Raw genomic sequence first — 15,826 nt, 5'->3', positions numbered from 1 at the left:
TCATCAATGCAAGGCATTGGGTACACATCAAATGTAGACACTGCATTGACTTTTCTGTAGTCCACACAGAACCGGATCAACCCATCAGTCTGCTCCAGTCACTGTGAGACTCCTTGATTATGGCCATTTCGAGCATGGCCATGAGTTTGTCCTGAACCAACTTTTTCTTGTGTTCAGGTAAGCAGTATGGGCGGCTACACACCACCACCCCTGGGGATGTTTCAACGTGGTGTTATATGAGGTGAGTGCGGGCAGGAAGGGGCAAGAGCATGTCAAAAAATTCCTTTTGCAACCTGGCAAACTCTGTGGGTTGGGCCAGTAAAAGGTGGTCTCCACAGGGGACTAGAGTGGTTTGAGTAGTTACTTTTGTTTTTACCTCCAGCCCCAGCTCTGCCTTCTCTGGAACTATTGATGCCAGTGCCACAGGGACCGCCTTCTTCCAATGTTTTAGCAGGTTGACGTGGTCTATTTGTAGTGCCCCTCCCCTATCCATTCACTTCACCTCAGAGTTGATGTCTCTGATTCACCATGTGACCTTGAAGGGCCCTTGCCACTTGGTGACTAATTTGGATATCAAAATGGGCAATAACAGGAGTACTTTATATCCCAGGGTGAACTCTCTAAGGTGCATGTCCCTGTTGTACAGCCGGGCTTGACGTTCTTGTTGTCTGCTGTAAATACTCCTGGATTAAGTGTGTGAGGGTGTGGAGCTTTGCATTCAGGTTGAGAATGTACTGAATTTCGTTTTTACTCCTCCCAATTTTCCCACAGCACATCCAAAATGCCACAAGGCTTATGCTTGTATAACAATTCGAATAGAGAAAATCCTGTGGAGACTTGCGGGACCTCTCATACTGCAAATAAAAGGGGCTTGAACTATTTATCCCAATTATGTGCATCTTTGCTTACAAATTTCTTAATTAGATTTTTAAGTGTTTGATTTTATTCTTCCACTAAGCCATCTGTTTGTGGGTCATAAACACTGGTGTGGATGGATTTAATTCCTAATAACCCATAAAGCTTGCAAAGTGTTTGTAACCTAAACATAGTGCCTTGGTTAGTCAGAATTTCTTTGGGAATCCTGACTCAGGAGATAACACAGAAGAGTGCTGCTACAATCCTGCATGCTGAAATATTGCAGAGAGGCACTGCTTCCAGATATCGCATTGCATAGTCCACCAGGACAAAAATAAAGTGATATCCCCGTGCTGACTGATCTAATGGCCTGACAAGATCCATGCCAATTCTCTCAAAGAGGGTCTCAAATAGAGGGAGAGGGTGCAAAGGCACTTTTGGAGTGGCCACTGGATTTACTAGTTGGCATTCGCAGCACGCTACACACCACCAACGGACATCACCATGAATCCCTGGCCAATAGAATTAGGCCATTATTCGGGCAAATGTTTAATCCTGACCTAGATGTCCAGCCATGGGATTAAAGTGAGCTGTGTGGAATATGAGTTCCTTACAGCTCTTTGGGATTAACAACTGGGTTACCTGCTTGCCAGTTTGAGTGTCCTGCGTCACTCAGTGCAGCCTATCTTTAATAATTATGAAATACAGGAAGGATCCCTGTGCACACACAAAACCTTCACCACTTGTGCTCTCCCCAGTGCCTCACCTTGCACCAGGCTTTGGTCTGATTACAGCCAGAATCCACCAATGCATGACACATATCCCCTTGAACACTCACTGGTATACAATATGCTCCCTCCCAGTCGAGGGTGGTCTCTGGTGCATCAGGGATCCGGTCCACAGCTCCCACCCCCATTGCAGAGCACTGGCCCTGGAGATGCCTGGGCTCCCCACAGTGCCAGCATACTGTCCCAGGCTTCACCTCTGCACTGGAGTTATGGGAGTCACTCATCTGGGGGGAGAAGACACAGACATAGAAGGGGAAGACAGGAGGACACCATGAGTGCAGCGGACCACCTGGGGGGGAGCCAGCCCCCGCCTCCATGGAGGGGGAACAGGGTGGGGATAGGAAGAGGAGAGAGGGGAGGAAGGAGGAGGAGAGAGAAAAGGAGAGGAAGTGGCAGGTGGACCAGCTGCCAAAACTGCTGCCAAATGGTCCTCCACCAAGTCAATGGCTTGATCCAGTGATGCCGGGTGGTGGGACTGGACCCACTTCACTATTCCTTTCAGAAGTCACACGATGAACTGCTCCTGTGTCACCAGGTCAATGATCCCCTTGGTGTCACAGTCGACTGCCCTCAGACACCACTGGCAGGCATCCCAGAACTATTGGCCAAATGCAAAAAGCAGGCCAACGTCCTCCAATGTCAGCATCCGGAAGTGTTGGCAATGTTGTTCTGGAGAATGGCCAACATGCTGCAGGATGGCTTGCTTCAAGTCCATGTAGACAAGCCGACTGTCAGCGGGGAGCTGTTGGGTGGCAAGCTGTGCCTCTCCAGACAGTAGCGATAATAGTTGGGCCAGGCACTGCTTGACCAGCCACCATGCTTTGGCCACTTGCTCGAAGAGTGCTATGAAGGCTTCCAGATCATCGTGCAGCCCCATCTTGGTGAGGGTGACATGGGGAGGGTCTGCTGCGGTGGCGGTCAAGGACCCCACTGACACGAGCAGGTGCCGGAACACCTGCCGATCTTTTTGCTGGGCCAGCAGCAAGGCTTCAAAGCATTGTTACTGTTCCTTTTGGAGGGTGATCAGTGCTTGGTGCTGGCTCTGGGTGGTGGCAGTGAGGGCATAGATCAGTTCCTTAAGTGGGGAGGACTCCATGTGTGGTCTGCTTCAGTATCCCGGCTTTTGGCACCACTGTAGTAAGACCTTGATGTGGGTGGAATACTGAAGTGTGGCAGGCAGGAAATTAGGTAAAGCACCAACTTTATTTTGCATTTTTCACTTTTGCATTTCAGCTTTTGCTTGGACACACACCCACACAACACACAGGCATATGCTCTGGTTGGGAGAGAGCTCCCCTCTCTTCACTCTCTCCTTCCTTTTCTACCCTCTGTTTTCACTGCAAAACACACAGGCACGATGTAAATTGACAACAGGTGTACTGACTTTGCCACTCACCTTCCCTGGCCCTGCCCTCCATTCACAAACTGATACTCAGCCACACCATCATATGCCAACATTCCAACCCATACAGGAGTATACAGAGGACACAGCTCTGGTATAGCTTGAGCTTGGTGTGAATGCTGTACTGGATTGATCTCCACACATTATCCATGCTCCTGAAGTCGGCCCTCGTGTTGCCCAGTCTACTCTGGATATCCTCCTTTGTGCCGCCTTCTTGTTGGATGATACTGGCTATGTATTTATCGGTCTTCCTTGGATTCATCCTCAATCCACCCAGCATCCAAAAGTATGCAGTCTCTGTGTCTTTTATTGCATGTGCTGGTGGGTGTGAAACAGCAGAGCAAGGTCATTTGCAAAATCCAAATATCCTAGGGTGGAGAGGGTACATCTGATACCTCTTGACATATCCTCTGTGGTTTGTTGCATAACCCAGTCAATTATAAGATTGAACAGAACTTCTTACATCACATATCTTGGCCTAATGTCAGTCTTTACCTCAAAGAGTATGTTACTGTTTCCAACAGTACATTTGAAGGTTTTGGAGACGCTCTTATTGAGTTGAACAAGTTTGTGGGGAATTCTATACTTTCAAAGAATGTGCCATATACTATCTCTGTGGATGCTGTCAAATGCCTTTTCAAAGTCAGCAAAATTTGCATACAGTGGTGCTTGAAAGTTTGTGAACCCTTCAGAATTTTCCATATTTCTGCATAAATATAACCTAAAACATCATCAGATTTTCACACAAGTCCTAAAAGTAGATAAAGAGAACCCAGTTAAACAAATAAGACAAAAATATTATACTTGGTTATTTATTGATTGAGAAAAATGATCCAATATTACATATCTGTGAGTGGCAAAAGTATGTGAACCTCTAGGATTAGCAGTTAATTTGAAGGTGAAATTAGAGTCAGGTGTTTTCAATAAATGGGATGACAATCAGGTGAGAGTGGCCACCCTGTTTTATTTAAAGAACAAGGATCTATCAAAGTCTGATCTTCACAACACATGTTTGTGGAAGTGTATCATGGCACGAACAAAGGAGATTTCTGTGGATCTCAGAAAAAGCGTTGTTTTTGATTGATTGATTGATTGATTGATTGATTGATTGATTGATTGATTGATTGATTGATTGAAGTATTTATTTCGAATATGAAAAGCAAAATAATAAAAAGAAAAATAAAATAAACATTTAAACATAATACATAGAAATACATATTTGAAAAGGAGTGAGAAGTATAACTTATAAACTCCCACCCCTTCTCCTTAAATAATGAATAACAATAACAAGCTTCCTTGTTACCTGTCTAGATGCTCATGCCTGATACTTATAGATAAATAAAATGTATTAATGACTTTGTATTTAGAAAAAACTAAATGTAATTTATATATATCAATACCCATATATACATACATACCGTACATACATACATACATACATAAGCATAAACACATATGTATATACATACATACATACATACATACATATCTACATACATATATACATATACATCCCTATATACACACACCTCCCCATACATACATACATACATACATACATACATACATATAAAATGTATCTATTATAAGCACACACCTTCACATGCAGTACACACGCACAACCCACGCACACAGACACAAAAAGTAACAGAAAAGTGTTCTAATCACACTTAGTGCTACCCATCACCTCCCTCATCCCTGTACCTCTTGAAAATAGTGTCTTTGAACCTCATTTTAAACTGTTTCATGTTTGGACACTGCTTCAACTCCATGGTAAACCTGTTCCATAGTCTCACCCCGTTAACTGAAACACAAAAACTTTTCCTGTTTGTATGAAATAAAGTTAAATTAAAGTAAATTTTTCCCCTTAAATTATAACTCCCCTCATGGATACTGAATAATTTTTGTATATTTATTGGTAATAGATTATTTTTAGCTTTGAACATTATTTGAGCTGTTTGATAATCCACGATGTCTGTAAATTTTAGTAATTTGGACTGTAAAAATAATGAGTTTGTGTGTTCCTTATAGCCAACATTGTGAATGATCCGTATTGCTCTTTTATGAATGATGGTTGGTGGCCGTATTGATGTTTTGTAATTGTTGCCCCAAACCTCAGCACAGTATTGAAGGTATGGTGAGACTAGGGAACAATGAAGAGTATGGAGTGATTTCTGATCCAAAACCTTTTTTGCTTTGTTTATTATTGCAGTGCTTCTTGAGACTTTAGTTTGTACGTGTCTGATATGCGATTTCCAATTGATTCTGTCATCTATGGTTACCCCCAAAAATTTAATTTCGTGAACTCTTTCTATTTCAACTCCATCTATTTTTATTAGTACCTGTGTATTCAGTGTACAATTACGAAATAACATTATTTTTGTCTTGCTCAGATTTAGTGATAACTTGTTTCTATTGAACCATTTTTTTTTAGTTTGTTCATTTCTATAGTGGGCGGCATGGTGGTGTAGTGGTTAGCGCCATCGCCTCACAGCAAGAAGGTCCGGGTTTGAGCCCCATGGCCGGCAAGGGCCTTTCTGTGCAGAGTTTGCATGTTCTCCCCGTGTCCGCGTGGGTTTCCTCTGGGTGCTCCGGTTTCCCCCACAGTCCAAAGACATGCAGGTTAGGTTAACTGACTCTAAATTGACCGTAGGTGTGAGTGTGAATGGTTGTCTGTGTCTACAGTGGGGCTTGAAAGTTTGTGAACCCTTTAGAAATTTTCTCTATTTCTGCATAAATATGACCGAAAACATCATCAGATTTTCACACAAGTCCTAAAAGTAGATAAAGAGAACCCAGTTAAACAAATGAGACAAAAATATTATACTTGGTCATTTATTTATTGAGGAAAATGATCCAATATTACATATCTGTGAATGGCAAAAGTATGTGAACCTTTGCTTTCAGTATCTGGTGTGACCCCCTTGTGCAGCAATAACTGCAACTAAACATTTCCAGTAACTGTTGATCAGTCCTGCACACTGGCTTGGAGGAATTTTAACCCATTCTTCCATATAGAACAGCTTTAACTCTGGGATGTTGGTGGGTTTCCTCACATGAACTGGTCACTTCAGGTCCTTCCACAAGATTTCGATCGGATTAAGGTCAGGACTTTGACTTGGCCATTCCAAAACATTAACTTTATTCTACTTTAACCGTTCTTTGGTAGAACAACTTGTGTGCTTAGGGTCGTTGTCTTGCTGCATGACCCACCTTCTCTTGAGATTCAGTTCATGGACAGATATCCTGACATTTTCCTTTAGGATTCGCTGGTGTAATTCAGAATTCATTGTTCCATCAATGATGGCAAGCCGTCCTGGCCCAGATGCAGCAAAACAGGCCCAAACCATGATACTACCACCACCATGTTTCACAGATGGGATAAGGTTCTTATGCTGGAATGCAGTGTTTTCCTTTCTCCAAACATAATGCTTCTCATTTAAACCAAAAAGCTCTATTTTGGTCTCATCCGTCCATAAAACATTTTTCCAATAGCCTTCTGGCTTGTCCATGTGATCTTTAGCAAACTGCAGATGAGCAGCAATGTTCTTTTTGGAGAGCAGTGGTTTTCTCCTTGCAACCCTGCCATGCACACCATTGTTGTTCAGTGTTCTCCTGATGGTGGACTCATGAACATTAACATTAGCCAATGTGAGAGAGGCCTTCAGTTGCTTAGAAGTTACCCTGGGGTCCTTTGTGACCTCACCAACTATTACACGCCTTCCTCTTGGAGTGATCTTTGTTGGTCGACTACTCCTGGAGAGGGTAACAAGGGTCTTGAATTTCCTCGATTTTTACCCAATCTGTCTGACTGTGGATTGGTGGAGTCCAAACTCTTTTCAGATGGTTTTGTAACCTTTTCCAGCCTGATGAGCATCAACAATGCTTTTTCTGAGGTCCTCAGAAATCTCCTTTGTTCATGCCATGATACACTTCCACAAACATGTGTTGTGAAGATTAGACTTTGATAGATCCCTGTTCTTTAAATAAAACAGGGTGCCCACTCACACCTGATTGTCATCCCATTGACTGAAAACACCTGACTCTAATTTCACCTTCAAATGAACTGCTAATCCTTGAGGTTCACATACTTTTGCCACTCATAGATATGTAATATTGGATCATTTTCCTCAATAAATAAATGACCAAGTATAATTTTTTTTGTCTCATTTGTTTAAATGGGTTCTCTTTATCTACTTTTAGGACTTTTGTGAAAATCTGATGATGTTTTAGGTCATATTTAGGCAGAAATATAGAAAATTCTAAAGGGTTCACAAACTTTCAAGCGCCACTGTATGTGTCAGCCCTGTGATGACCTGACGACTTGTCCAGGGTGTACCCCATCTTTCGCCTGTAGTCAGCTGGGATAGGCTCCAGCTTGCCTGCAACCCTGTAGAACAGGATAAAGTGGCTACAGGAGATGAGATTTCTACAGTGATGTCCTTCTGTAATTTTTGTAAGTTATCCCCAAAATAGAAAATATTTGTGTCATCAGCAAACACAAAATACAATACCTTAGTGACTTTACATATATCATTAATGTACAAAATGAAAAACTTAGGGCCCAACACAGACCCCTGGGGGACCCCACAAGCAATGTCCAAACATGAAGAAACACAGTCACCCAATTTCACAAACTGCTGTCTCCCACTTAAATAACGTTTCACCCAATCCAGTACTATTCCCCTGATACCATATCTTTCCAGTTTCTTGATTAATATTTCATGGTTGATTGTGTCAAAAGCTTTTTTTTTTTAGATCAATAAATACTCCAATAGCTTATTGCTTGAGATCTATAGCATTTGTGATTTCTTCTATTGCCTCTATTATTGCCAATGATGTTGATCTGTTTGACCTAAACCCATACTGATTCTCTGCAAGAATTTTGTGTTTTTCTAAAAATGTGTCCAATCTGTTGTTGAAGAGTTTTTCCAGTATTTTTGCAAATTGTGGGAGCAAGGAGACAGGTCTATAGTTTGTGAAATGATGTTTGTTTCCAGCCTTGAACAGAGGTATAACTTTAGCTATTTTCATTTTATTTGGAAATGAACCGGTTTGAAATGATAAATTACAGATGTATGTTAGTGGCTTAGCAATGCCCTCAATGACCTTTTTTATCAGTGACATATTGATATCATTAAAGTCAGTAGACTGTTTGTTCTTACATTTTTTAACAATATTCAAAATTTCATTTTCATCTACTGCTTGAAGAAACAATGAGCAAGGATTTCTCTCTAATAACTGTTCATCATATGTACCTGAATCAGGGATTTTTATTGTAAGGTCAGATCCAACACTTACAAAGAATTCATTAAAGCTATTAGCCACATCTTTCATGTTATAATTTTCAATATCCTTATCAATGAAATACTTTGGCAGATTATTGTGTTTAGATCCATTTCTTATAATATTGTTTAGTATTTTCCATATTCCTTTAATGTTATTTCTATTGTCATCTAATATCCTCTTGTAGTAATCTTTCTTACTTGCCCTTATAATATCAGTTTACTTGTTCTTATATTTTTTTTATATTTATATTCTACCTCTTTAGTTCTCTGTCTTATGAAAGCTCTGTAGAGTGTATTTTTCTTTTTGCAAGCATTTTGTAGACCTTTCGTAATCCATGGGCAATTTGTATATGCTAGTTTTCTGTTATATTTCTTAATTGGACAATGCTTATCACATAATGAGGAAAATATTCTTAGAAACTCATTATATGTAAGGTCAGCATATTTTTCTTTATGTATTATATCCCAATTATACTCCAATAATTCATTTTTTAGTGTGTTAATGGATTCTTCTGTTCTTACTCGTCTATATACTGTTTGCTTGTTTGACTTTTTCCTGTGTCTGATGTCACAAACTGTAAAAACTGGCAAATGGTCGCTTATGTCATTGATTAATAATTCGCTTATTGTATTATTATCAATGCCATTGGTGAAAATATTATCAATGAGAGTGGCAGAATGAGATGTAATTCTGCTGGGTCTAGTGATTCTTGGAAATAGGCTCATGTTATATATTGTATTGATAAATTCATCTGTAGCATTGTGTTTATTTGGATTTAATATGTCAATATTAAAATCCCCACACACAAAAATAGTTTTATTACCTATTTTCGAAAATACACTTTCCATCCACTCACTGAATGTATCTATGCTTGACCCTGGTGCTCTATAAATACAGCTAACAATAACTTTTTTATTCTTCTCCATGCAGATTTCAATTGTTAAGCATTCAAGTAGATTATCAATCCCAGCTGTCATTCCATTCAAAACCCTGAAGTCTAAAGATTTATCAATATACATAGCAACTCCTCTACCACCCTTATTTTGTCTGTTTACATACCTGAGTTCATAGCCATCTAATTCAAAGTCTATACCTTTTTCAGTGTCAATCCATGTTTCAGATATTGCTAATATATTGAATGGCTTATAAAATGTTTGTAAATAATTCTTAATGTTATTGAAATTTGCATATAAGCTTCTACTGTTGAAATGAATGATTGATAATTTGCCCTCAGGATTAATGTTCTGGTTGTATTGATCATCTGTGTAGTAGCAGCAATTGTTTTTTATGGTGGATAAAAAAATTGCTGTCCGGATCTATATCCTGTTCCAAATCCAACATATTGTAATCAGAGTGTTCAAATCCTTCCAGATCCAGTTGTTGATATTTACTTATCCTCTGTGTTATGTGCCTATATTCCCCAGATGTAGAGTGAGTTCTGTCGTTGTTTGTCATGGTTGTATTCTGTTGTTACCCAGAGTCCAGTGCAGTTCACCCAGACTAGTCCAGATCATGACGATCATTGTTCCAGTAGCTGTAGTCCAGTTCACGACAGTCATTGGAGTTTGTCCAGTTCAGCAATATTCCTGATGCAAACCACCTTGGCTTCCTCAGGGGTCCCATTTAGTTTTATGAATATTTTACAGTTTGAAGTCCAGGTGTTTTGTATTTTCCTCTGTTTCTTGAGCTGACACGCTTTTCTGGCTATATCAGCATTGTGTTTGGCTAGGTGCTCATTAATGAAGACATCTGTTCCCTTTAGCTTTCTTCCTTGTTTCAGAAGTGCGCTCTTGTGTTTTCTGTTTGTAAATTGCAGTATTACAGCTGGTCTGTCACTGGCGTTCCTCCTGTGCAGAGGGTGACATGCCTCGATGTAATTACAGTCCAGCTTGATTCCTTTGGACTGTAGGAAGTCAGTCACCTGTTGCTCTGTGGAGTCAGCATCCAGCTCACCGGGCTCTCCCCCATCGCTCTTGGTCACTGCTCGAGCGTATGACTGGGGCTTTATTTTGAGACCGGTGATGATCACATCATTGACCCGCATATACTGCTCCAGGTCCACCACTCTGCTTTCCAGGTAGTTGATGCGCTTTTATTTTTCGGCATTCAGCAGCCGCAGAGCCTTCACTTCTTCCACCAGATTCAGTATACTCTTTTGCTGCAGCCAAACAGCAGACACTTCCTCTGTTATGAAGTCTAGCGATTTTTTTTAATATCGTCGACTTCCTCTGCCGTTGGATTCTTCTTTGGACCCATGTCGCCAGTTTTTATTGGCACAATGAAGCTGTTTGCCGGGAGATCAACCTGCACCGGGTCCACTATCACCTTGTTAAAGAATAATCAATTTAATGTTTTGGAATGGCCAAGTCAAAGTCCTGACCTTACTCCAATCGAAATGTTGTGGAAGGATCTGAAGTGAGCAGTTCATGTGAGGAAAACTACCAACATCCCAGAGTTGTTGATGCTCATCAGGCTGGAAAAGGTTACAAAAATATCTCTAAGGAGTTTGGACTCTGCCAATCTACCATCAGGCAGATTGTGTACAAATGGAGGAAATTCAAGACCACTGTTACTCTCCCCAGGAGTGGTCAACCAACAAAAATCACTCCAAGAGCAAGGAAATAGTTGGTGAGGTCACAAAGGACCCCAGGGTAACTTCTAAGCAACTGAAGGCCTCTCTCACATTGGCTAATGTTCATGAGTCCACCATCAGGAGAACACTGAACATGGCATGTTGTGCATGGCAGGTTTGCAAGGAGAAAGTCACTGCTCTCCAAAAAGAACATTGCTGCTCATCTGCAGTTTGCTAAAGATCATGCACCAATATTACATATCTCTGAGTGCCAAAAGTATGTGAACCTTTGCTTTCAGTATCTGGTGTGACCCCCTTGTGCAGCAATAACTGCAACTAAATGTTTCCGGTAACTGTTGATCAGTCCTGCACACAAGCGTGGAGGAATTTTAGACCATTCCTCTGTACAGAACAGCTTCAATTCTGGGATGTTGGTGGGTTTCCTCACATGAACTGCCCACTTCAGATCCTTCCACAACATTTCGATTGGAGTAAGGTCAGGACTTTGACTTGGCCATTCCAAAACATTAAATTGATTCTTCTTTAACCATTCTTTGGTAGAATGACTTGTGTGCTTAGGGTCATTGTCTTGCTGCATGACCCACATTCTCTTGAGATTCAGTTCATGGACAGATGTCCTGACATTTACCTTTAGAATTTGCTGGTATAATTCAGAATTCATTGATTCATCAATGATGGCAAGCTGTCCTGGTCCAGATGCAGCAAAACAGGCCCAAACCATGATACTACCACCAACATGCTTCACAGATGGGATAAGGTTCTTATGCTGGAATTCAGTGTTTTCCTTTCTCTAAACATCACGCTTCTCATTTAAACCAAAAAAGTTCTATTTTGGTCTCATCCATCCACAAAACAGTTTTCCAATAGCCTTCTGGCTTGTCCACACACTGAAAAAAATTGCCTGTTAAATTAACACAAAAAAAATCTTGTACATCAGTTGCACTTATTAAAATCATATCCACTAAGACCAATTTACAGTCCCACCAGGATTGCGCGATGTTTTTTCGTGAATTATGCGATCAAAATCACTGATTTTGCGGCGGCATTTTCTCATTTTATGCGAAGAATTATGCGCCCCTTTTTTGTTGTTTTATTTACTTTTAAACGACATCAAAAAGTGAATACAGGCTTAATAAGACTAAATCACGACAGACAGGTTGAGAAACACTGTTTCCTTTATTTTTTTTGCCAGAATCATTACTTTTCTACTGGAGTGTAAAACCAAACTTAACCCAGTACTGAGTGATGCTAGATAATTATTAGTTATCCAAAACAAAAAAGACAAATGATTGGCAGTCTCTCATATTCACAATACATAAGTGATTCCCATCCCATCTGGACAATGAGAAAGGTCTAATGCTTTCCATAAGTCAAGAAACAAGAACACATTTTCACATGATGGCGCTGCATTATGGGTGATTGTGGGTGCATTGGCATTTTTGTGACTCCTCAACACACTGAAGACAACATGAACAGACAACCGAACAATAGCAAAACGAAAAACATAGTCCCATGGGCATTTACATGTCAATTTCATCATGTGGCTCTTCTGACTCAAAAAGACCACACTGAATTTTCTGGTTGTAGTAAAGGAAAACTAGAGCCTTCAGGTTGCTACATGATGTTGACCGCCTCCTGTTGGACAGAACAAGTTTGTATATGCTGTTGCTGCGCTCGGCATCGGCTGAATTTGACACAGCATTCATGTACATCAAAGCCAACTGGCTCATGCTTGGGAGCCTTTCTCGCAGGCCAAGCCAAAACACATCAAGGTTGACAGTTCCACTGTCAGCAACTTGTAGTGCTTCCGGACCAAACTTGTTGAGGTAGTTGCTGAGCTCCTCACTTGGCACTGAATCGAAGCCAGGGATGGCATTGTAGCTTTTTGGGCAAGTTGGCATGAAAGGAATGCATTTTGTTTGGAAGACCCTGACCTGTTTCAAAAACTCAATCCCAGGTTGTCCGTTGGACATGTATTTTGTAACCTTTTCTTCAGCTGCACCGAATGCTTCCTCAACCTGCCTGAGAATTTCTGACTTTTGCACCCCAGTCAAGGGAAACTGAGAGAAGTACTCAGCACAAACATCTTCATGGAGCGCTTTGTTTGCTGCTAGGTTCATCTGCAAGTCTTCAAGGTAATTAAACACCTTCGTTGTGATGGGGGTTCTGCTTTGGAAAACATCCAACAGTTGCAACATCACCTTGCACTTGTCTGAAATGATTCTCAACTGGATTTGTCGACACTGGACTTGGACAGGATCTTCGAATACTTCATGAAGCTTTTCCACTGACATTGGGGCACTACGACCACAAACCTGAAGGAGTAAAAGGAAAAAAGACAAAAGGATGTGATGAGATTAAACAAATAAAGCTAATGTAAATTTCACCTGTTTCATTACTATTATCTAAGTATTGGGAGCAGCAGGGCCTATGGAATTGATGGATAATGATTATTGATACTGGGACAATGAGACATAACACAAGCAGCCTAGCACATAGGTCCCAAACAATACGCCTCTATACATTTTTAATCACTTAGGTATTTTAGCTTTTTTCACAGCAGTGTTAATGTTACATGGCAAATTTACATGATGAATTTACTTTTGTGCCTACCTGCATTTCTGACTGAAGAAACTCTCGGTAGAAAGAGAAGTGTCTTGCGTGGTATTCTGCTGCACAGAACCAGGAGTTCCAACGGGTAGCACAGGGATTGGGTGCCATTGTTGCCTTGGAGCCTTCCATTTTGGCTGCCAAGTGGGACAGGTATCTTCTTTTTCGTCCTCCTGCCATGTAGAACATCTGACTAAAGTGCATCATGAATGCATTGAGTTCAGTGAAAGGCTTGCGGAAAGCACCTCCAATCAAATTCATGATGTGTGCCGTGCAGGTTATGTGAATGGACTGTGGAAACAAAGACTTCAAAGCTTCGCGATAAGCTTTCAGCATGTATGCTGCATTGTCTGTGTCAAACACGATGACATTTTCATTGGCGATGTCAAACTCCTGCAGTGTTTTTACCACAGACATGGACACAGTGGAATGGTTGCACACATCCAAAAAAATGGTGTTGGCCAGGTAAGCTACAATTCTTCCAGATGGGTCTTTCTCCAGGGGCGCAAGCAAAATGTTGAGAACGCACCTTCCCTCAACATCAGGTGTCTCATCAAATATGACTGCGACATGTTTCCCAGATACCCTTTTCTTTAATTCAGACTTCTCCTTTGCATAAAGATCTCCCAGGTACTTTTCCTGCAGCTGGTGAGACCTTGGAATGCTCCCTCCATTTATTACTTTTTCTGACAGGAATAGTCTCACCAGGGGATGGTCCGTCTTTGATAGTGGAATATTGAGTGCGGTGCACATGCGGACCCAGTCTTCACAAGTCTGCAAAAATACCAAAATACAAAATTTGAGTGATTTTAGTCCACTTCACCATACAAATCACTGCTTCACCCATCTGCCATATATTCATTCGTTATTTTAAATTAACTTTGGTAAATGTAGTAGAATGCCTCTCAATCCTGAACAGGAAAACTTATTTCTTTAATTAATTCACTCATTCATTCAGCTCCAGACACACCATCGGTGCCTGCACAGGTATGTGTTGGAGCTGTGTCTGAGTGCCCGTGAATGAGGGGGAGACAGACAAATGAAGAGAACAACAGTCATTTGTAGGTGTTGTATGACGGACCATTTTTTAAAACCATGAATAGGACTGATGTTTTCTCTTGCCAATCTATTTTTATTTTTCTGACGGCTGGTCGCAGAGGTATGACTTCAAGTGCATTTTAGTCATGGCACTGAGTAGACCTAGGCTAAGTCGCTCCAGCCGTCTAAGTTCCATCATGTATACAGCCACATGAAAATCTTGCGGATGTTACAGACATAAACAGCGGCGTTCATGCGCCATACTGTTGTGTGAATTTATGATCAGTCATGTTACGTTTGTATGCCAAAACGCATGCAAACGTTCCATTTCAAGAGCTAGCATTACCTCGACTGACCCCAAACGAGCTCGCTAGCAACAGACCATCACACTTAGCGGACGCTTTTTAAACCCAAAGCGACTTCGACAATCGTTTACAAATAGTTATCAAAACCTCAATTCTAGACCTTATATGACAATAACATTGTATCTTACCTGTACACGTTCAGCTGTTGCCACCGTTGTTCTGTTTTCTGATGATTCTGTCATTGTCATTTGTCTTTGCCTTCTGGACCGCCAACTCTCTTCAGCCTTCAGGTGCTTCTGGCCTAATAAGTGGTGTTCTATAGTTGACTTTCGGCGATGGTCTAGTACTTTGTTACATGGGCTACAAAATAATTTTCCCCCACTGGCATGTAAAATCGAGGGATATTGCTTCGCTCAGTCACTTGCTGATATAAATGACGGCAGGTGCGACTTGTTAGTCGCCATGACTAACGATTGTTCCAATCCTTTCACGTGTGAGTGTGTGCGCATGCGTGAAAATGAAATGATCAGTGAAAATGGCTGCGCACGCGACCGATGATGTCACTTTTCCCCACAATGCCGCCAGTAGATTGTGTTATTTTGCGATAATTATGCGACATAGTAGGAAATATGCAGCCTCGCGGAAATATGTGGCATATGGTTGATTACGCGTGAATCCACGCGATCGCAGAATCGCGAAAAACTGGGGGGACTGAATTTAGTCATGTTCAGTCAAACAGAACATGACTTAATTGGTCTTAGTGGATATGATTTTAATAAGTGCAACTGATGTACAAGATTTTTTTGTGTTAATTTAACAGGCCATTTTTTTCAATGTGTGGACAAGCCAGAAGGCTATTGGAAAACTGTTTTGTGGATGGATGAGACCAAAATAGAACTTTTTTGGTTTAAATGAGAAGTGTGATGTTTAGAGAAAGGAAAACAGA

General features: G+C 41.0%; 1 protein-coding gene across 1 annotated transcript; it reads right to left on the bottom strand.

Annotated features, from left to right (window-relative positions):
* Nucleotides 1-12,447: 12,447 nt before the first annotated feature.
* LOC132893508 (uncharacterized) lies at nt 12,448-15,187 on the bottom strand. Its single transcript, XM_060932703.1, has 3 exons — nt 15,069-15,187; nt 13,541-14,311; nt 12,448-13,242 (listed from the first exon to the last, which is right to left on the bottom strand). The coding sequence occupies exons 1-3, from the start codon at nt 15,126-15,128 to the stop codon at nt 12,448-12,450; spliced, it is 1,626 nt and encodes a 541-aa protein (XP_060788686.1). The 5' UTR covers nt 15,129-15,187.
* Between the last annotated feature and the right edge of the window lie 639 nt (nt 15,188-15,826).

Source organism: Neoarius graeffei, chromosome 10, assembly GCF_027579695.1.
Source record: "Neoarius graeffei isolate fNeoGra1 chromosome 10, fNeoGra1.pri, whole genome shotgun sequence".
NCBI classification, from domain to species: Eukaryota; Metazoa; Chordata; class Actinopteri; order Siluriformes; family Ariidae; genus Neoarius; species Neoarius graeffei.
Note: the sequence above shows the minus strand (reverse complement) of the source record. Positions and strands in the feature narration are given on the sequence as shown.